Source organism: Penicillium manginii, assembly GCF_028828005.1.
Source record: "Penicillium manginii strain IBT 31320 chromosome Unknown utg000004l:1.0-7231830.0:1.0-7236170.0, whole genome shotgun sequence".
Lineage (NCBI taxonomy): Eukaryota > Fungi > Ascomycota > Eurotiomycetes > Eurotiales > Aspergillaceae > Penicillium > Penicillium manginii.
The window spans coordinates 1,103,039-1,123,788 of NW_026643105.1; the positions used below are offsets into that span (position 1 = coordinate 1,103,039).

Below are 20,750 nucleotides of genomic sequence, written 5' to 3' on the forward strand. Positions count from 1 at the left end.
AGGTGTTTTGTTTACATTTGGCCCTGCACGGACCGACGATCGCGGGCACCCGAGGAACGCTTGGTCACATGACCCCCCTACAACATTTTCGCGGCGCTTCATCCTCGGCGGATCACACACCTCACCTCATCCTTCACATTTCACCTTTCACCTTCCAACCTTTTGCCCCCTCGATCGCACTTGGTCCTCGACTCATCTGCCTTTCCCTTTGTCAAACTCGCTACGCGCGACAACCACACCCTTCCTTCGGTGGGCACACAGAGTGACACGGTAGAATACCGCCACGAGTTTTCTAGCATCCTCCACCTAACTTGCGATTTATCAAACTCCAACCGCCATGACATGGAGTATCTAGCCGCCCTGACATCCCCCCTCAGTTTACTTTGACATCGGTCGATTCGCACTATTCGTTGGCGTTCACATCGACATTGTTGAAACCTTGCCTTGACGATGTCCAATAGTCAACCACCCCCTTCATATGGGGGTCACCCTAGCTATGCACAGTGGCCTCCTCCTTATCCCGGCATGATGCCTCCAAATATCCCACCCGGTCAATACCCTCCCATCCCGCCACCTTTCGCCAACAACGGCCAATCCTTCCCATTTAACCTGGGAGGTTTTGACGCAAACGCGACCATCCCTATGCCTCCCAACGGCGCACCAACTGGTCCTGGAATTTTCTATCCACCTCCTTTCCCTTTCATGCAACCGCTCGATACATCACAATTTCCAGCACAATCATTCCCCCCCGCGCCCATGCCTCCGCTTGGCTACCCACAAATGCCAGCGCCACCGGGGTCCTCACAACCTGCGCCCGGACCCTGGGACGCGAACTCTGCAGACGCAAGTCGAGCGCCAATTTCTCAATCACAGACGAGAGCCACCAGTTATACGAATTCCAATCCCGAAGATGGAAAAGTTGGCGATGACGGAACAAGACGCGCTTACAAGGCGACGGAAGCCTCGAGACCTGACAATGGGACCGGTCTTGTTCAAGGATCTTCTGCTCCACATGACGATTTGGAAGAAGGCGAGACACTTTCATCGCGATCGTCTAGCAGAAGCAGCTCGCGTATGTTTCCTCATCTCGACCTATCTTCAGCCAGTTGGCTAACCCCGATCACGAATCTTTTTTTAGCTTATAACCCCCCTCTATCAGTTTCGGCCGATGCCGACATGGTAACCCGTGCGATCGAGATGCAAAAACGAGAAGTGACGACAGCGACTTCGGAGGAATCACAGCCATCTATCCCGGCAGCACAGCTCAGAGTTCAGGCACAGGGGGGCTTTGCTTAGCCTTGCGCCTCACAACATCCGGTACAATGAGCTAGTAGCTGAGGGTATTAACCCATCACTCTTGAAGCAACTTTACGAAGACATCGGAATTAAAATCGCTGCACCCAAGGCTCAGACTAAGGCGGCGCCCATAGCTGTCCCCTCGCAATCATCAAATGCGCCCAATGCGAAAGATTCCATGCCACAGGCTACGCCTGCTGTGAAGGCGGGGAAAACTACAGAGGTTGTAGTTTTGGACAGCGCAGGAGACAGGTCGAAGAAACCAGCAGTCAAGGAATCTCTGCAGCCTGCCACGAATACTTCTCCCCCAAGTACCAGCAAGCCCATAGAAAGAAAAGAGCTTATTGCCCGAATGCTCGCTGCCAAAGCTGCTGCGAGAGCATCCGAGCCCAATGTCTCTCACAAAGACTCTCCTAACCTGACCCCACCAGCGGCCCCGGTGGCAAAGGCGAACGGAGCTGGTATGAGAGAGAAAAACAAAGCACAAACAGAATTGGCAAGGCAAAGGATTGAAGAACTCAAGAAGCAAGCTATGATGAAAAGGGAAGAGAAGAACCAACAACTCAGCCAGACTCCTCCTGACCCGACTCAATCTGATGAGCCTTCAGACAGCGCTGCCCAAGCTGTGCAGCACCCTCTTCCTGTTCGCCCCCCTCCGCCGTCTTCCGATCCCACCAAAATTCCTGGCCTCTTTTTGATGGGTTCCGATCCAGAAAGTGGACTGCCTTCTACTCCTCCAGCATCTCAGGTTATTGCTGTCGACTCAACTCCAGTTTCTCGGGCATCGCATCGGAAGAGACCTCGGGCTTCTGATTTCGATGAGCCTGCCAACTTGCCAAAGAAGCCTTTCAGCTACTCTGCCGCCCCCTCCGATTCAGAAAGCAAGCTTATCATCGACATTAGCGAAGATGAGTCTCTCTATGGTGATGACGAGGGTGCGAATATGGACGTGGACTCCAGTCCGGAACAGGACTTGGCCCCTGCTCCTTCCCTCGATGCTATCAAGTCAGCTCTTTCAAGGACATCCTCGACCGGAAGGATGTCAAGCTCTACCTCCCAGGGACACGACCAAGAGAGCATCCGTGAAAGGGATCTCCAGATTCAGGCGATGCATCGCAGGATAGCAGAGCTGGAACAAAAGCGAAAGGAAAAGCTTGCTGCCAGCCGCACTCAATCGCCTCTCCCTTTGGGTGATTCAATGGCCTCGTCGAGTGGACAATCCAGTGCTGCCAGCGCGGATATCCCCGAGACCCTCTCTGCGCCTATCGTACCAGCCTTGAAAACCAAGTCGGCACAGGCCACGTGCACTCATACTTCTACTCTTGTCGATCGGCCGGATCTCATTGATACATTCAGTGCATCCTCCATCAGAGTCCTCGCCTCCATGGATATTGCACAGTTGGACAGCATCCGTTCTAAGATCCTGCGTATGAAGGAGATTGAGTCTGGTCTCCCAGAACTAGACGCTGAAATCGAGTCATCTGAGCAGCGTCTGGCTGCCTGCAAAGAAGAGGCCAATATCCTGCTGGCTGAAATCACCAAAGGCAAAGAAGGTCGTATTCAACTTGTCGATGAACTCAAAAGACTTAGTGATGAGATCGATGGATTGACTTTAGAAGATCTTGATGAACTTCGCCGACAAGCTGAGATCAAGGAGCAGCATCTTGCTACCAAAGAAGGTACGGTAATTTCCCCGTTTCTACCCATTTGCATTTTAATTGACATTCTCTTTAGCTTCGCCGATTTCACCGGATTCTGCAGGCGCCAAAAGCAGCCCTATTCCCAGCGCTTACGATCTACACAATACCGAAACGGTGACGGACAGACCCGAGACTCCCGCCAATGGAACAGTGCAAATTGACGACATGGAGGATGTTCAAGAGGCAGTCTCAGCTTCTGCATCAAATTCTGACGGGTCTGCCATGCATGAGTCTGACGATAACGAAAGCTTCGAGGAAATACCGTCCGTTCAAGAAGAGGATTCTGTATCAAGGCCTCCTGTCGACTCGGAGCCTGTCCTCGAAGTTGCTGCCGAGTCTAGTAACGATTATTCACACATGGCAACTTCGGGTCATCCTCTGCCCACGCAATCGCCGTCAGCAGCTGAGGAAGACGGCATGCTTCAAGATCAAAGTCCAACCCAAGATACCGAGCAATCTCGACGGGAGACATCGGAGGAATCAGAAGACTATGAGCCTCCTGAGCCTGATACTGGTGCAGAATCGCCTGGCTCGGCATACAGTCCTCCCCTGAGTCCCGCCCCACTCGCCATTCTGGATGATCCTCCGAGTTCTGTTCCTTTGCCGGAACAATCTCTCGATGAAGTGTTCATCAATGCGCCACCTCCCATCCCGGCTTGGGAGCCACGACAGATAACCGAAATTCTTGGGGCACCTGGTGTACGAACACCTCTCCCGTGAGACATTGTATAAGAACTGACCCCTACATGCAGTCCGGAGTACCACCTACGCAACTGGAGCCGAAATTTACCCCCCTACATCAGTCCGCTTAAGATGTTCCAAGCATATCGCTTTCACCCCGAATTCCTGAACGACGTTTCGGACGGTTACCGTTCGCTAACATACAGCCATGATATTGATTCGATGAAAATGGTCTGCCCATATGAATTGGCTGGTGGTGTGTGCAACGACAACACCTGTGGATTCCAACATTTCCGGGACATGACTCCAAGCGGTGCGTCGACGAGTTGAAGCCGTGTACCACACCCCATATGGTTCCCATCTCTACTTTGGTCTTCTTGCCCTGCCCCTCCTGCAATGAGAACTGGTGATTCTCTAGAATCTCTTTTTCCCGTCGTTTTCTTGCCTTCCCTTCATCTCCCCCCTCCCACCAGCACCACCATCATCATCCCCTCTCATTACCCGGTCCGAATGCTGACCACAGTGCTATTAACCTCGGCAGATGACAAAATCCTAGTGCAAATGGGAGCTCTCCGCGAGGGCCAAACCGAAGAAGAAAAAGAAACGTATCTGACCGGGTTAAAAGAAATCATCAACGGCATGCGACGTGACAAGGTGAAAGATTTCATCACTGTGGCCAACGAGATAGCCGCATACCGTAGGCGTGTTCTCCAAGACCCATCCCGAGTCTTACACCTGTAACTTTTCAAGAAGTCCACAAGGTGAGCTGGTATCACCTCTCAACCAAGTGCTGGCGAGTATGCGCCAACTACTCATCCATTCATCCACCCCCTCACCCACCAGTACTGCTACTACTCCTGCCTCCCCACCATCTCTTACGATACCCCTTCCGCCGTCCTCTCGACGCCGAGGAGTTTCCTTGTCTTGCTTTTTAACCCCCCTACCTCCCCTGTTACTTTCGTGTGCATTGCATTTAGCCAGCGCGGTGTTTTTCTGCATTTGAGCAAAAAAGAAAAAGAAAGAGTCCACAGACCACACACACCCGCGACTGGGACAATCAATGCCTCGTCCTGCCAATTGGCAAATCTACCATCAATCCAGGTATATGGTTCCGATGACACTTGGGCTGTTTCGGCCCCCATCTGTGTCTATTCAGCTGCTGGTCGTAACTTTGCAGTTCAGCTCAACGCCGATCGGCAATTCTTGGGATCTTCTGCGTGGATCATGATGGATTTACTTTTTTTTATTCTACTTGGGGAGGCTGTACGACTACCATGCGCGGAGTGGCGGTGTTTCACAGCACATATTCAATTAACACTATTCCAACCAACCGTTTCGATTTCTTTCTTTTTTGAACTAAATAGGATATCCAAATTCATTTATCTCTTTGTATCAAGCTATCTGACTTGATTTCTTTTCTATTTTCCGAGTTTCTTTTCGGATGCCAATTAGGACAACTTGCAGGTAGACCACTTAGGACAGATATATACACCTAGGCATGCACACACCAAGCACTTTAGAAGGGATGACTCAATTTCAAAACAAGATTCGAGCGCACCATGTGGGAAAAGAGGGAACAGAACACATTGCAGGTTGAAAATGAATATTTTCCAACGTTTAAAAATAAACAATTAATTAATACTTACCTTCCTGGCCGCGTCCAAGTTGAGGTTGGGACGTGAGTCACATCCTTGGAACCTTGGAATTCGCCTATCAAACTCTCCCCTGCCGCCCTCGGGATCCCGCCCGACACGAGACAGGCCTCCCGCCCAGCAAAGGAGAGTGCCTACTAATAGTACTCTAGTTACTAGTAGCAACTTGGAACTTGAACCTTACAACCATAACCCTTGATCAACCTCGGAATCCGACTACTGTCACTCATTTAACAACCGCCCCCAAAAATAAGAATAGAAAAACTTGAAGAATGGGGGCGGCGCGATAATTTCGTCAGGGGGACCTTCAGGGAGACCTTCAGGGAGCCTTGTGGGATAAGCGTTTAGAATTTGGCCCCCGGAGATGACCGTGCTAAGTATAGAACAAGTATACTAGTATGATCAAGGTTTGCGATCTCAAAATCTCCTTGTACCCTGGGTATTACATAGGAAGGAACTTGAAGGGAAAGGATAATACCTACTTAGGTATGGAGCTGAAGCTTGGGTGGGACGGTTGATGGGACTAGGGGCTAACGAAGTGGCAGACGACTCCAGTTCATGGCGATCTGATCTGGATAGAGTAAGTTAGATGTTGGGTAAAATAATCGCGCGGATGATCCCTGGGGCCGGGGGGCCAAGCGGTTGTTTGAGGGGGATCGTCAGGATACCAAACCATAGTCTGGCACGGAGAACACCGTTGTAAGAACTCTGTATGTCCTTATCCTAAAATGGATACAGTAGTCAGAAGCCCAGACCATGTCACGGGCCATTTAGATACATTTCCGCCCCCATCTATGCAATGAACATACCTGTACCCTGTAACGAGTAGACGAATGGGCCATGGCTATACAGCTCGAGACGGGGCTATATTGCTAGAGCTGAGCTTCCCCACTGCGAAACAATGAAGGAAGGTGCGGTGCTGTGAGTCAAAATGCAAATGCCGCAAGGCAGACTGATGTGATGTGATGTGCCCAGAATGACAGTGATCGCATGAGACTCAACTTGACTTTACCTACGGTACTTCCGGGCAATTGTATCCATTGGCTAGGATACTAGTTTAGCCTCACTTTTTTTTCTCGTTACAAGAAAACCGCTCGTGTATGTAGCGTACAACTCGGAAGACTCGGGAGAGAAGCCGCGGAGAAGGGAGTTGCTAGTTAGTTAGTAGTATTACTATGTACCAACTAGGCGAAATGGTCGAGTCTCGTGTTCACGCCCGCACCCGCGTTGCACCCGCATCGCACCCGCAGTCACGCCCGAGAAAATTGTCCGGAGAGAATCAAGCTAAAGCGGGACAAGCCAAGCACGGAGAGAGAAAAGGACGAATGAAAACAAGAATTGGGCGCGACGTCACTGGGTCGGAGAGGCGCTGCGGCGAAGAGTGGAGCCTCGAACTCTTTAGCATTGTGGATGGGGATGAGGATGGCCCATGTCTCTGCGGACCAGAGAGCTGGGTTCCCGAACAACCGCCCTGATCTTAGCTGGTGGTGCTAGTGCTGGTGCTGGTACTGGCGCTGACTTGGGGGGCGTAAACGGGACTAGACTATGTACTCCGTATCGAGCACAGCCTCTTGTCAAATGACGGAGGAAGTTGGACCGTAGTGGAGTGGGGTGGTGGGTGGAAGGGTTGGGGGCAGAAGATGCGATGTGATGCAGAAGGGGGTTGTGGTTAGGGGGGTTGGGTCTGGACCTGATGGGTTCGAGCTGACCTCCAGGGAGATCGGTTTTGGGGATCCATGTATGTATGCACCGCTCCTTTACGCAGACGATAGGGCTGATTGCTGCGGTAAGTCAGGTCAAACGGCGGTGATGGTCTTGTCGATCTGTCTGAACCTCCGGATTTGGCGTTCCACTGGGTTCAGGTGGGTTGTGGGCGCAGACGCAAGCGCAGAACCAAGCCATAGTCCAAGCCCAATTCAAGCCCAGGTACGAAACCGAGGGGCATTTAGCAATTTGCAGACGCCCCGGGCTAGTTACTTGAGACTAGTCGATTAGTGCCCTAGGCAGCTAGGTCGATGCCTAGGGTGTTCAGGCAGAGACTCCACTTTTCAGTGTTTCTCCATTGGTGATCCCAATGTGATCATCCTGGTTGATGCGTCGAGGCTCAAAGTCACGCTCGCTCTGCTGCGGCTCGGCTGGAGAACGAACGCCAGCTGCAATGCAGGATTGAAACAACCCCGGTTGGAGATCATCGATGACTCGATTTTCGGCAGTAGTCTACAAGCGGTGCCCGGGGAGGAGGGAGTGGATATAGATGAAGAGATGGGATAAGAATATCAGCGAATGAGCAAAAGAATACCAGTACTGGTCGCTGAGAATGACTTGAAGAAACTAATACGGGGAACTACTTAGGAATGATACCGAAAATAACAAGTAATATTTCCGAGATAATCTCAAAAAAGGACTAGCGCTGTAAGGCAAGGCAGACAAGGGGGACCGCCCTAAACCCAATCGGGTAGCCGCCAATGAAGTATACTAATGATGAATGGTCTAATCTAAGCAGAACGCAATGAAGATCACAAATGCCAAACAGAGTAGTAATGTCCCAAGGAAACAATGAAAGATGCACCAAGCTATGCGGATAAGTCAGATCGCTTTGCAGAACAGAAAATCACAGGAAATCAAGAGAAATAATAAATAAAGAAAGAAAGAAAGAAAATCATGTCAAAGTAGTAATCGGATACAGTCTAGGAAACTCGTTAGCAATGCCACTTTTGTGTAACTGTGTGTCGCAAAGGATTCAATCTCACCATTATGTCGTAGTTGTTCTAGAATGTCTCACTTCACATAGGTGCAGTCAGAGCAGGCAATATGGTGGCAGCTGGTGCAGCTTGGCTGGATATCCCAGAGCTTGGGTCCGTCATTGCACTTGCAGCAGATATACAAGTTATCATGGCTGTATACCTTTGCAGTGCCACCAAGGGGCAAGGCGTGCGCATCTGCATGGCGCAATCGAGAAAGAGGGCGCATGCCAGGTAGGTCTGGTAGAGGGATGGGCGTGCTCTTGGTATTGAGAGACAGGGTCTGCGCAGTGTCGACAGCAACAGTAGACGGGTAAGGTGATGCCTCGTGGCAGTGGGTGTGAGTGTGAGTGTTGGCGTTCAGGCGCAAGTTATCGTAGCACTTCTCCTCAGGGCAGAAGGCACATCGTTCGTCTCCGCAGCTGATACAGGCACCGTAGAGGCTCGAATTGTGAGGGCCGAAGTTGCATCCGCAGCAGTACCAGAGAGAGGCCATGATTGTTTTGGTAAAGTTGATTGATGTGGTGGAAGTTGATATCAAAATGATGGAAGCTGGCGTAAGGTTCAAATTGCGCGAGCAAGTGTTGCAGTGGTGTTGATGTTGGCACCGGGAGTATAGTAATTATGTTGAATCTGGTGTTTGGAAGAGTAGACCAGGATCCGAATAGATGAGATGAGGTTGAATGAAGAATTGAAGAATTGAATTTGAACGCACGAGACCTGGACGGCTATATAAAGAAAAATCAATGACTGAGGACGAAACATGCAGAAGAAAGAGAGTGTAGGCAGATGTGTCGCCCGTTTGGGTTTAGAGGCTTTCCCGGCCAAAGCCCCCCCGTAATTCTGCCTATGAGAGATGATGAGACCCATTTCGGGAATGGATGGGGCTCACCCGGGTTCCATGAGAGAGAACGGGGCGAAAAGATATCCAGTCTAATGAGAATCCACTGTCATTGCCCATTAGCCATTACCTGGGGGAGGTCTAGAGGGTGGCTTTGTCGCCTCGGTGCCTGGGTTAGTACCGCATTTCGCCCAGGTGGGTTAGCCCAGCGATCCTCAGTGCGCCAATGGGCAATGAGCAATGGGCAATGGGCAATCCACAACGAAGAGAGGGTATGCGAGTGTATGGAGTACTGTGTCCGTTTGGAAGGTTGAGTCAATATGGATTTTGCTTTTGGGGCTCCACTGGGTGCAAGCTAGACAAGGCTGCACAACCCTGCGCGCAGTTCACCGTCTCCAAAGGGCGTTCTGACGTCTTGACACCGGGGAATGCTAGTAAGTCACGCCCCGGCTGTGCTAAGCTGAGCGGTCACGACAAAGCTTCGGATTCGATCGACGATGGCCCGGGCATGACCCATTTTTCCTGGCTTTGCTTTGCATCACTGCTGATTGCTCCATCGTCCCGTGCCTTGCCCGGCGCCTTGGGGATCTGGATTGCAGGCAACGGTTTCTAGTCGCGATGAGTCGAAGGAAAAGAGTCATTCTTCATCATGTGTCGCGGCTAAGCCCCTGCTGCCTAAGTCATCGATTCGGTTTGGCGAGATGAATGGGAGGGGATTGGGAATGGGTTCCGGTTGTTAGTTTTTATTATTATTATTATTTATTTATTTATTATTTTATTTTATTTCATCTTCTATTTTCCTTTCATTTATTCCTATGAGGGGTTTTGCTAGTTTTCTTTTTTCTTTCTTTTTTCTTTTCAATTATTCTATCAACAAGTCATTTCTATTCATCCATTTACAGGCTTCTCCCTGTTGTGCAACCTGTTGGTTTCCTCAGTTATTCATTCATTTCCAAGCCATTGTTTGTCAATGGATGATCTGCTGGGAGATGTAATCGTCGCAAGGACCTTCCAAGGGAGTAGGTATAACTGTAGCGACTATAACTATAAGGATACTAGTAATTATATCGTAGAGTATAGGGTAAATGTAGAGTGAAGTGGAAGGTGTATTACGTCAGTTGGGGCCGCGGCTTCCCTGGAAACATCGTGAACTTCGGCAACTTTCCCTTCTGCCTACTGCCCTTCAAGTTCCCTCTTCTCCCCCGTTCATACCCTTCCCCTCCCTTTCCACCGTCCATGTATCATATATCGTGACCCGAGGCAGAACTTTTTGATGGCCGGCCCCGACGCGGAGAAACGCGCCAACCTGGTGGTCTCGAGAATCATCCCGCCCGTGTTACTCGGCATCGTCGTTTACGCCAGTTACGCCATCACAAAACCTTTATGCAGTGAGTATCTTTTCTGCCTGGAATACCACCTTGCGTAACTAGGATCTCCCTATGTCACTCCATCATACTTGTCTGATCTAGCTAACCCGCCCGTTACTAGTTGATTATCTCCTTCTTCCGTTACCCTCCTATAATCGCACTCCTCGGGTCGGCGCAGGCGCCGCCATCCTGGTTTTATTTTACCTCCTCTTAATCATCCTCATAGCGACATACCTTCGCCTACTGTACACTGTCATCGAACACCCGGGTCTCATTCCTGTCGGTCCGGAGCGCGCGCAGAGTGAGAAAGCAGAGGACTCGGAGAAGTCAGACAAGCGGCGCCGGCGCCGGCGCTCAAGAAAGCCGCGCGACGCGGAGAAGGTTGATGCGCCTGAAGACTTAGAACAGGGAGTTCACCACAATGGCGATGCGACAGCTTCTGATTCACATTCATTTGGCTTAGAGAGCTTCTATACCAAGGATGTCTTTGTCTGCCAGGAGGATGGACGCCCGCCTTATTGCTCTACTTGTTGCCAATTCAAGGCCGACCGATCGCACCATTGCCGTGAGCTTGATCGTTGTGTTCGCAAAATGGATCACTTTTGTCCTTGGTATGCATCTCATTAGGGTTGTTGCGTGGATCTTCAAACGCTGACTTGTCTTGCAGGGTTGGAGGTGTGGTGTCGGAAACATCCTTCAAGTTCTTCATTCAATTCGTCTTTTATACAGCTACATTCTGTAATTTTGCACTTGTAGTTTCTGTATATTTTACAGCTGAGATTAAGCGCAATGTGAGTGCCGCGTCGATAAATCCCATCTTGACCATCTCCTCTAACCTCTACAAAGACTGGCAGCGTTAACGCGCATTGGTGCGTTTGCATCGGATTGTAAGTGGCCATCCCTTTATTGAGATGCTCTTTCTTCTTTCTAACCCCCCATAGGAGTGGCCTTTTCGGTCTCTTTACCGCCGGAATGACATTGAGTTCTCTCCAACTCGCCTCACTCAATCTCACAACCATCGAGAATCTTAGCCGTCGATCCGTGGTATGGACATTGGCCATCCGCGTCCCTGAACATCTATTGGCCCAACTATTCGTCACGAACTCGCCCTGGGCACCCACCTTTCGCATGGTAACATATCCTCAAGAGTCATCTACCCCAGCACGAGTACAAACAACTGAGCACGCCGTCGCTGAGCGTCACGTTTTTGCTATCCTCCACACCCAACCCGGCGAGAACCCATTCAGCCTTGACAGCCCTTTCAAGAACATACAGCAAGTGATGGGCCACAACATGATTGATTGGTTCCTCCCGCTCAAACAAAGCCCATGTGCCGACCATAGCGGCCAAGAAAGCGCCTTCGCCCTAGGCCCGGTGGTTACACGATTGAAACAGGAGGCCGGATTACTGCCTCCGCCCGAGAATGGCCTCGAACGACAGAATTCCAAATATAGTCGCAGAGGCAATAAACATAGACCTTGACATGCTTCCCATAATAGAAACATACCAGACCCCAAACTTCGTTTTCAGTGTCACCACGATCCTTCTCCCCATTATGTATTAACGTCAAGCATGTCGTTATCACGACCGATGCTTCCCGCCCCCAACCCAGGGCCCCCAAACTGGAAAATATGTAAAAATAAAACAAATGGAAGTGAGATCCCAATCGTTTGGCCCTCCTGGCGGCAAAGCAGTAAGCATGCAGTAAATCTAGGAATCTCCACCAGTTCAGCCCGCCCCACGCGTAGGGCTTGAAAAGCGTCAGGGACGTGTAACCATTACCATCACCAACAGGGACAGGGACCGGGACCGCGGCAATGAACTCCCATCTCGGAACATTTCCGTTAATAATACATAACGGGTTCTATCCAAGAATGTCTGCCAGGTGCCCTACACCCCATGCCGAGGCGCTAACGACATCACGGGGCTCTTCTCAGCCTTACGCCCAAGTGGGAACTGAGGCTTGCAGAAGAACTGCCAGTGGATACGGAGGACAGTGCATGCAAATGATCCCGATGGAACATCCGAATGGGAGGCGGGCGAGATTAATCCGAGTGCGCTTCTTAACTTTGCCCTGTGAGGGAGATATTATTATCACCGGGCGTTGGATTGAGGTACTAGTAGTGCCAATGACTAAATCATCATCGAAATCCATCTGCTCGTCAATTCTTTCGCTCGGGCTGCATATTTTCACGAGCAGATTTGAAGTCAGTCCCTCCATCGAACTTCCAAGGTTTAACCTCCCAACTGGGCATCCCCTCCAGAGGAAATGGTTGAGCACTTCAACTTAGTTTTCCAAAAATTTCCCGGAACCTCAGATTATATACTAAGAGTACTGCTAGTACTCTTCCAACTTGAACATTATTGAGCGAACCGGGAACGATTTACAGAACAGGGTTATAACCGAGTCGATTCAAGTTCTGCCCAGGTGGTTGGAGTGTTTCCTAGCCTACTACCGAATATGTACCGACAAGCCGCTCTATTAATTCTACATTTGAACCCTTTGCTTCCAAGATTGTTGCTGGATGGAAAAGATTTCCTAAAGAGAAGAAGCCAAGAAGGCTTTCTATGAAATAAAGTTAAAGTAATGATTGCTCCAGACTGAAATGCCAGACTTTGGGATTGCCGAGGAAAAACGACTCGCAGCTATAAGCACAGGGACGTCGGAGAGACATGCGACATGGTACAGATACAGATACTAATACCTGTAGTGATATAGGACTCAAAGAATGCTAATTCCTGAAAATAAAAGTTATAACATCGTGGAGAAGTCGTATGACTGGTTCGGACGATTGTTCTTGAGCTCATAGCAAAGGTACTAGTAGCGGGGGTACCTGTCTATTATAGACCAGCAACACGTAGACGTGCAGCCTAGGTGCATACACGGTGAACTTTATAACATCTACATTCGAGCAAATCCCAGCATATTCGATCGATATAGTTGATTCGAGTAGTGAAATAGTGGTTAAAAGAGTGTATGTCTTTCCTGACTTCGATAGAAGATGTTGGGCCGTGGTAGCCGCAAGGAAAGGAACGACGTATTTCTAGGTCATTACCTAGGTAAGAGCAAGAGAAAAAGAAAAAACATTCAAGGTCTGACCCAAGGAAAAAATCACAAGAAACAAAAGTACTAATAGGGGTGCATCAAACAATCTGAATTCAGATCCGAATACCGTCGAGCTCCAGTCCCAATGCGCATTATCAGCAGCCAGTGTCATACCCGAATAACTGGAAAGTATATGATATTGCGCCTTTATCCGTGTCCGTGTCCGTGTCCGTGTTGATGCCAATGTCAATATCAATGTCAATGTCAATGCCGATGCCGATGCCGATGCCGATGCCGATATCCATGCCCAGATCTATACCCAGGTCCAAACCTAAACCTAAACCCATGCCAAAATCCAAGCGCCCGCATAGAAAAGATCGAATTCGTTCATGCAGGGTTGCAGTATATGCATTTTGCATGGCCACAAAGCGGACAGCGCTCCGGGGACAGAGCTGGATTGCCAAGGCCAGTACACTTGCAGCACCTCCAAACACTATCACTCATTGTTTGGAGTGGAACGTTGACTATCGGCCCCGCGGAGAGTCCTATTAGGATGATTGGGCGGCCGCGGTGGACGCAGAGGTCATTGTCCTGCAAGTTGTTGTCGTGAGTAGAGGAAACTTGGATGGCAGACATGATCGGCTTGGAGGAATCCTCCAGTTCCGTGAAGGGACTCGGGCTCGAGGGGACGGCGCTATCGCAGGCTGCCTGGGCGGGAAGCTTTTTCATGATATAGGCCATGATGCTGATAAAGTTGAGTGGAGAATGTTCAAGTTGTATTGTTATAAAAGAAGTGGTAACCTTAAGTGTACTGCCGAAGGCACGGAAACTTTGAAATAAAGTGTGAATCAAGGACTTGAATGTTAAAATACCGAAGAAGATGGAGAGGAAGGCTTCAAGTAGATATGGACTGCCCATGGGCGTTATATAGACCAGCAGCAGCCAGCCAAGAGGGCACTGCACCCTAACCTTGGGAAACCATCATAATCGGCCTCACCAGCACCCGGAGCCCTCGACTAAAAACCCCGGACCCAAAAATCCTCCCACGAGCCAATATCGACACTCCACGCTCGCAGCGTGGCAGTGAGGGAATCTCGAAATCCACATCAGGGCTCTAGGCGAGGTAGCCGTTGCCCTTAAGCAAGTGAAGCAAAAATCAACTGAGCGGCTATGCAGAGTGACGAAGTCTGTCTCAACCAGTGAAAAGACCGATTTATTGCGCTCTTTATTCACCGCTTCATCGCTCACTGCTAGCCATAGACCCAGGTAAGTAAACAGCGCATCTGGGAACCTGGGCGCAAGCGATAGCTCCGACGCGCGGGTGGAACGGCATTTCCTGCTATTGCAGCAATAGCAGACGCAGGCGCAGGCGCGGTGCCGGATGCCTGGCGTCAGACTGCATGGAGCTGGTCAGGGGTCGGGTCAGGGCAGGGGTTAAGTGATCGTCATCTGCATTGCTTGCGAGGTAGAAGTGGACCATAGAGTACAGTAGGCAGGACCGGAGGGAGTCGGGGATGTGGGTAGAAGCAAGGCCAGCAGGGCGCGGGTAAAGGGAAGCGGGTTATGATGAAAGACGCAGCTGAGCAGAGATCAGACTCGCCCTACCCTTCAGATTTTCCGATCCAGCATTGTAATAGTATGCGGAGCTCTATACCGTAACCTAGGTGTGCAGAGGGGAGACCAGGAAAGTAAAAAGGCCGGCGAACGCCGTACCAATAGTACGCTTTCTAACAGCAGAGAGGGCTCCCGGCTGAGCCAGGGCAGAGCCAGAATCGGTGACCCGGTTCTAGGGTACGTGGATCAGGCTAGTGTTAGTTTCCTGCATGTGCATCGGGGATTTCCCTCCCGCTGTGCCGCGTGGATCAAACGTCGATGACGGAAAGGTCCTCGGGATATCGATGTCGATGTTGCGCGCGGCCCCTCAGGAGGAGGGGTAGGAGGGGGAGGAGGGGCGGGAAGGGGCAGTAAAAGCAAGGGAAATGGGGGGGGGGGCAGAGGGGCAGAGTGGGTGAGGGCGAGGGTGAGGGTGAGAGTATACAGAAGAGTGATATTGAAACGGCCGGATGGAGTCAAAACGGTGTTAAAACGGGGAGTGATGCACCATGCGTCTCTTGGAATGTGTTGTGGTAGGCTAGAATACTCAAGATGGGGCGGTTAGTGCCGGGGCGGGGGCTCTAACCAGAGCGAGGCAGAGTAGAGTAGGGTTGAAGCGAGTCAAGGATGAAAGATGATCATTCTACGGAATACGGAGTACGGAGTAATGGGAATTAGTGTACTCCGTATAGCTAGGTAGGATCGGGGCAGTCTGGTCCGCGGATGTTGATTCCGTTGTTCCTGGTGGAGAAGTAAATTGGCCCTGGTTGTGGGTTGTATTGGAAGTGGACTAGGAGTTATTTCAGGGAGGTTGGAGGTTGGAGGTTAGAAGAGGGGCATCGAGATTGGTCAATGGGTGTATCTTAGGGGATGGAATAATTGGTGGAATTGTGGGATTTGGGAGCCCATTGCCCACTGGGTAGATTCTGGAAATGCATTGCATGAACTGGAGAATAATGTACTTCCCAGATGTCTGAAGTTCGGGAAAGGTAGATGTGATCCATGGATGCACGGCGGATATCGATCCGTTCCATAGTTCATGTCTTTCTTACCGTAAGGTAGTACCTTGGTATACCTAGGATATCAGTATACAAGTTACCATAAAGGGTATTCTGTCAACACTAGTAATTCAAAATCACTTCCAATTCACCCGATCATATGATTACAGTACCCTAAAACCCTTGGAATCAAAATACACAAAATGATCCTCGGCTCCACCGTGAGATCATCCCTTCTGGAAACATTACTCAGCCCCTGGACTTCTCTGCCCGACGCCCGGGTGAGTGGGGCTCTTTAGTATACAGTATACCCTCCAGGGCTGGACAGTGTTATGCCAGAGTACAGTATATGTAGAATATAGTTATAGCTATAGAATAAGTGTAGCTATAGCTATAGCTTTACTTATTTATACTATACTATGCTATGCTAGCTATAGTATACTATAGGTACCAAGTATAGCTGTACTGCAGTGACTGCCCGAGTGGGGCTCCCGCACTTTGCGCTTTGCGTCATTCCTTTTCGAAACTCCCTTTTTCTTCGTTTCAACTCTTCCTCTTCTTTTCTTCGAATCTCCTTCCCCCCACACCCTCCATCTCCTTTCGTATCGAATTGATCATCCTGTCCCCTTCTAATCTCCCCGAGTACCGGCAGTAGCTCCATCTCGCACCCGGCTGCCGGCCCCATCGCTCAAGCCTCGCATTGGCCGTACTTATACTTCAAAGAATATCGACTCTTTTCTGTGAGTGTTCCATGGATCTGCATCGAGATTGATGATCTGCTTTGCTTTTGCTTTTGATTGTCCTTTTTTGCAAAGAAAACAGTCCTAATGCCGACCGTTCAGCCCCGTCCCCCTGCCTCCGTCGCGGCGGCGTCGACCAAGTCGACTCAGTCAGCACCACCGGTCGCTTTTCAGCGCCCAGTCCCACGTCCACGTTTCTGGACCACCCCCATCCCACGACAAACCCAAGCCATGGGATATCATCGCAATCTATCACCAACCGGCGGAAAAGGCCATTTGACCGGCCCGCGGGCTTCCACCGGCATGGTCCAGCTCCCCTCTTCTGCTTCCTACGATCCCTACGAAAACCCCAGACGCCACTTGGACTATGACGATTATTACCCCTCAGATGTTGGTTATGGTACCCACCGCTACCAGCCCAGGCATCGCTCAACTGTCGACATCCAGCCGACTTCCTCCCAGACATACCGTGACTCTGGTCACTCCAAGAGACGCACAGAGTATGCTATTCAGCCTCACAGCTCGAGTCAGAGCCAACCTCAGACTCGACACTCTCGCAGTCGTAGCAACACCACCACCACTTCTGCAACAGATCTGCATAATCACCCGCTCCGTATTGCAGTGCCCTCGGGCTCCCATCTTCGATCGGCTACCGCAGGTCGGATTGCCAGTCCTCTTCTCACGGAATCGGGCCATCTCGTCCAATCGCCTTCTCACCATGGCGGTCATCACCGTCGGGTCTATAGTAACACCGACTATGCAAGCGACACTGGTCGCTTAGAATCCCGCGAAAGTGACAGACATGCATCTCACGGCTCGCGTCGAGTCCACCCCCCGCCCGGACACCGACGATTCCCTCCATACGATGGCCTCAAGAAGGGTGATGACATTGATAAGTACGATGCTTACTCTTATACCAACCCACGAGAGCAATTTGATCGAGATTACCCTGTTCAACCCCGGCATCCGGCCACCCGGTCCTCTGTTGACCGGCCTCTCAGTATGAACGTGACGGATGAGCATCCACAGTATATGCCTCGCAAGGAGCGCCATCATGGTCCTCCTCCCACCTCCTGGGGATTTGACAAAATCGAACGTGAGAAACGACCCCACAGAGATTCCTCTCGGACTAGAGATACATCTCGGACCAGGGACACTTCTCGAACTAGGGGCAGCGGTCATGACCGGTCGTTGGTCGTTAGACCTCAGGATTCGGATGATGGCTATGAGTCTTATAATGATCCCCACCGTCGCTCCCATCATAGCCGATCGCACCGCGATAAAGACCGAAATTCGCGGGATGATCGCTCCCCGCGACCCCATAACGGCAATGGTGAGATGGCCCTGGCAACGGCTGGACTAGCAACGGCTGGACTAGCAACGGCTGGACTAGCAACGGCTGGACTAGCAACGGCTGGACTAGCAACAGCTGGACTAGGAACGGCAGCTTTGGGTGCTGGCTACTCTGACCTGTCGGACTACGATCATCGGTCAAGAAACAAAACTAGACGCTCACACGACCCAGAGCGTGACTACGAAGCTCCAAAGCCTTCATCCCGAGACCTGACCACTAGAGGCCTCGAAGTTGCAGCTCCATCGAATCCTGAGAAAAAGAAACAACAATATCTAGAGCCGAGCGACCACCACCGCAGTCGACCCCGCAGGCGCTCGGGACGTCGCTCAGAGAGTGACTCTGAGGGATACACTGATGATGATGATCTTCGGAAGTACCGGCATGAACCATCTGCCACTCCTCGTCGCCGACACAGCAGTACCGATACGAGCAGCGGCGATGAGCGATCCAGGCGTCACCCTCGAGACCGTTCCCGCTCTCATCATCGGTCTTCTCGGTCCCAGCGTATGCTGGAGGATCATCGTTCAAGTGTGTCTTCCCACCCATCCCCCTCGCAGAGCAGAGACGATGTGAGAAAGCCCATCACCGTCGAACCGGCTGCCCAAAAGGAGCCAGAATCTGCCCCTAGGGGTATCCTGAAGGCCCCTCGCCAGAGTTTCCCCGAGGAGCCCAACCCCATTAGAGAGGGCGTGGCTCCCCTGAAGGATGCCAACAAGCAGGGTATTCCGCCTGACGCGCGGTGGACAAAGATCGATCGGAGATTGGTGAACCCGGAGGCCTTGGACGCAGGGAACGAGCGGTATGAAGAACGGTCGGAGTATGTTATTGTATTGAGGGTATTGTCGAAGGACGAGGTCCAGATGTATGCTGTGAAGACTCAGGAGATCCGAGGTAAGTCTCTTTCAACAACTTTCGAGAATCCGGTTTTTGGACAGCCACTCACCAAGTACGCAACAGATGCCCGCCATAAGGAACAGATCGAGGACAAGCGTCGACGAATGGAGGAGAATCAACGCCGCGGTCACCGTGGCGCTGAATCGTCTAGCGATGATGAGGATGAAGGAGACGAGCCGTTGAAGATTGAAGCGCCCCCAGTTGAAGAGCAGAGACCTGCTCTCCCAACGCGCCCCCATCCGGCGCAGCCCCATCCAACGCATCCTCATCCAACTCATGCCCATGCGTCGCATCCCCATTCATCGCATTCCCAGATGCACATCCCCGAGCCCGAGAGAGTTAGAATGAGCCCTTCCGCTGCGCCGGCGTAGAGGAGACTTGCTCGCTCCACTCTCTCATCTCACATCGCAAAAGGGGCGACGAAAAAGGACCTTCATCTGCCGAGCTCGGAAAATATTTGCAGCCTGGCGCCTTAGCGCCGTCGAAGGATCACGCCAGCCCATGGTTGCGAGCCTTGATGATTCACATTTCTCATTTCCCCTTTACTATGTATTTCCGTTCTGTGTTCCCTCTAAAGTTGACTTGCGTCACTTGTATGATAGAAAGTTTCGCATTTACATCTGCATAGCCTAAAGTAGCCTGAAGAAAGAAGCATTTTTGACCAATTCTCATAGCTGCTGGAAGCCATGTAGCACACGACCAGCAGCCATCCACTTACAGCGCCTAGCAATCAACTTGAAGTCTAGTAGAACTTGAATCCAAATCCTGGAAGATATTTCTTACTGATTGGGAGCAACGTGTAGAAATCCCTCTTGGACGCCTCACCAGGACCACACAAGAGAACAACCGAGCAATAAAAAACCCCCCGAGGTTCAAAAGTTTCTCGAAATGCCATTTCAGCTTTTGTGCGACCATCAGCATAAGTCAACTCGACCCATCTGCACCTGTAGTAACTGCATGAAGCCATTTAGCCCCTTTTCTTCTTCCCTCGCGACTTTCTTACCTGTCCAGCCCATCAAGACTTTGCACCTACAGGCGCAGCAAGTGATCTCTATCTCACATGTCGCACATGTCGAACCGGTCGGGTAAAGTTCGCAACAGAAAAAAAAAAGAAAAGAAAAGAAAAAAAGCAACAAAATCGAGTACACCAGGACCTCATTCGCCAAAATGATTGCGGAAAAAAAAAAAAAAAGTGCCACCTCACTCTACACTTGACCACGCGGGCAACTCGCGCAGTGTTTGTTCATGTACATACATAGGTACGAGTATGTAGGCAAGCATGTACTAGTACGTCCTGCAATGTCTGCATACAGAAGACGAGTAGATACATGGACTGGGCACAGCTCCGCTACACTAGTACCTTCATTCGTCTGTATACTCCATATTCCGTACTTAGCTACGTCCTCACGCGATGTACGATGATCCAGTTTCGCGCGTAAGGATTGCATCGACGGGCATACTATGGGGCCGGCAACGCGTCGCGTGTTTTCTTTTTCCTTCGGACATGATCGCGGTGTCTAAGACTGTCTTGCCTCGATACCTAGGTAGTCAATCGATTTAATGGAAGGTTCCTCTCTCCAGCGACCTCGATGTGTACGTCTTTTGGTCATTAGATTAGCATCTCATAGTTGAAGTACATAAATAATGTCCCAACTGGTTTCGAGAATATGTAAAAAACGGCATTGTAACAACAAGAAGCACATACTCATGGTGGGCATGTGGTACGTCAAATGTAAAACATCGGAGGTAAAACAACACAGATTGGCAAAAAAGAGGCTACGGCCGAAGCAAGCAGGTCACTGTACTCCGTACTTAGAGGATGGAAATGAAAGTGAGAAAAAAATGCC

At 50.7% G+C, this 20,750-nt stretch overlaps 7 protein-coding genes across 7 annotated transcripts; 5 read left to right on the plus strand and 2 right to left on the minus strand.

Annotated features, from left to right (window-relative positions):
- Positions 1 to 450: 450 nt before the first annotated feature.
- On the plus strand, positions 451 to 4,418 carry N7533_004125 (uncharacterized protein; the record flags this gene model as incomplete). Its single annotated transcript, XM_057100775.1, has 6 exons — positions 451 to 1,072; positions 1,139 to 1,269; positions 1,364 to 2,975; positions 3,031 to 3,712; positions 3,749 to 3,990; positions 4,201 to 4,418. The coding sequence occupies 6 exons, from the start codon at positions 451 to 453 to the stop codon at positions 4,416 to 4,418; spliced, it is 3,507 nt and encodes a 1,168-aa protein (XP_056960405.1).
- Positions 4,419 to 6,504: 2,086 nt separating this feature from the next.
- Positions 6,505 to 6,804, plus strand: N7533_004126 (uncharacterized protein; the record flags this gene model as incomplete). Its single annotated transcript, XM_057100776.1, has 1 exon — positions 6,505 to 6,804. One exon carries the CDS (start codon positions 6,505 to 6,507, stop codon positions 6,802 to 6,804), a length of 300 nt encoding a protein of 99 aa, XP_056960406.1.
- A 1,303-nt stretch (positions 6,805 to 8,107) lies between these two features.
- Positions 8,108 to 8,566, minus strand: N7533_004127 (uncharacterized protein; the record flags this gene model as incomplete). The annotated part of the gene is made up of 1 exon (XM_057100777.1): positions 8,108 to 8,566. The coding sequence occupies one exon, from the start codon at positions 8,564 to 8,566 to the stop codon at positions 8,108 to 8,110; it is 459 nt and encodes a 152-aa protein (XP_056960407.1).
- A 571-nt stretch (positions 8,567 to 9,137) lies between these two features.
- Positions 9,138 to 9,524, plus strand: N7533_004128 (uncharacterized protein; the record flags this gene model as incomplete). Its single annotated transcript, XM_057100778.1, has 1 exon — positions 9,138 to 9,524. The coding sequence occupies one exon, from the start codon at positions 9,138 to 9,140 to the stop codon at positions 9,522 to 9,524; it is 387 nt and encodes a 128-aa protein (XP_056960408.1).
- Positions 9,525 to 10,184: 660 nt separating this feature from the next.
- N7533_004129 (DHHC family palmitoyltransferase) lies at positions 10,185 to 11,760 on the plus strand (the record flags this gene model as incomplete). Its single annotated transcript, XM_057100779.1, has 5 exons — positions 10,185 to 10,299; positions 10,400 to 10,889; positions 10,946 to 11,069; positions 11,125 to 11,165; positions 11,220 to 11,760. The coding sequence occupies 5 exons, from the start codon at positions 10,185 to 10,187 to the stop codon at positions 11,758 to 11,760; spliced, it is 1,311 nt and encodes a 436-aa protein (XP_056960409.1).
- A 1,719-nt stretch (positions 11,761 to 13,479) lies between these two features.
- N7533_004130 (uncharacterized protein) lies at positions 13,480 to 13,743 on the minus strand (the record flags this gene model as incomplete). Its single annotated transcript, XM_057100780.1, has 1 exon — positions 13,480 to 13,743. One exon carries the CDS (start codon positions 13,741 to 13,743, stop codon positions 13,480 to 13,482), a length of 264 nt encoding a protein of 87 aa, XP_056960410.1.
- A 2,999-nt stretch (positions 13,744 to 16,742) lies between these two features.
- N7533_004131 (uncharacterized protein) lies at positions 16,743 to 19,274 on the plus strand (the record flags this gene model as incomplete). Its single annotated transcript, XM_057100781.1, has 1 exon — positions 16,743 to 19,274. One exon carries the CDS (start codon positions 16,743 to 16,745, stop codon positions 19,272 to 19,274), a length of 2,532 nt encoding a protein of 843 aa, XP_056960411.1.
- Positions 19,275 to 20,750: the final 1,476 nt, after the last annotated feature.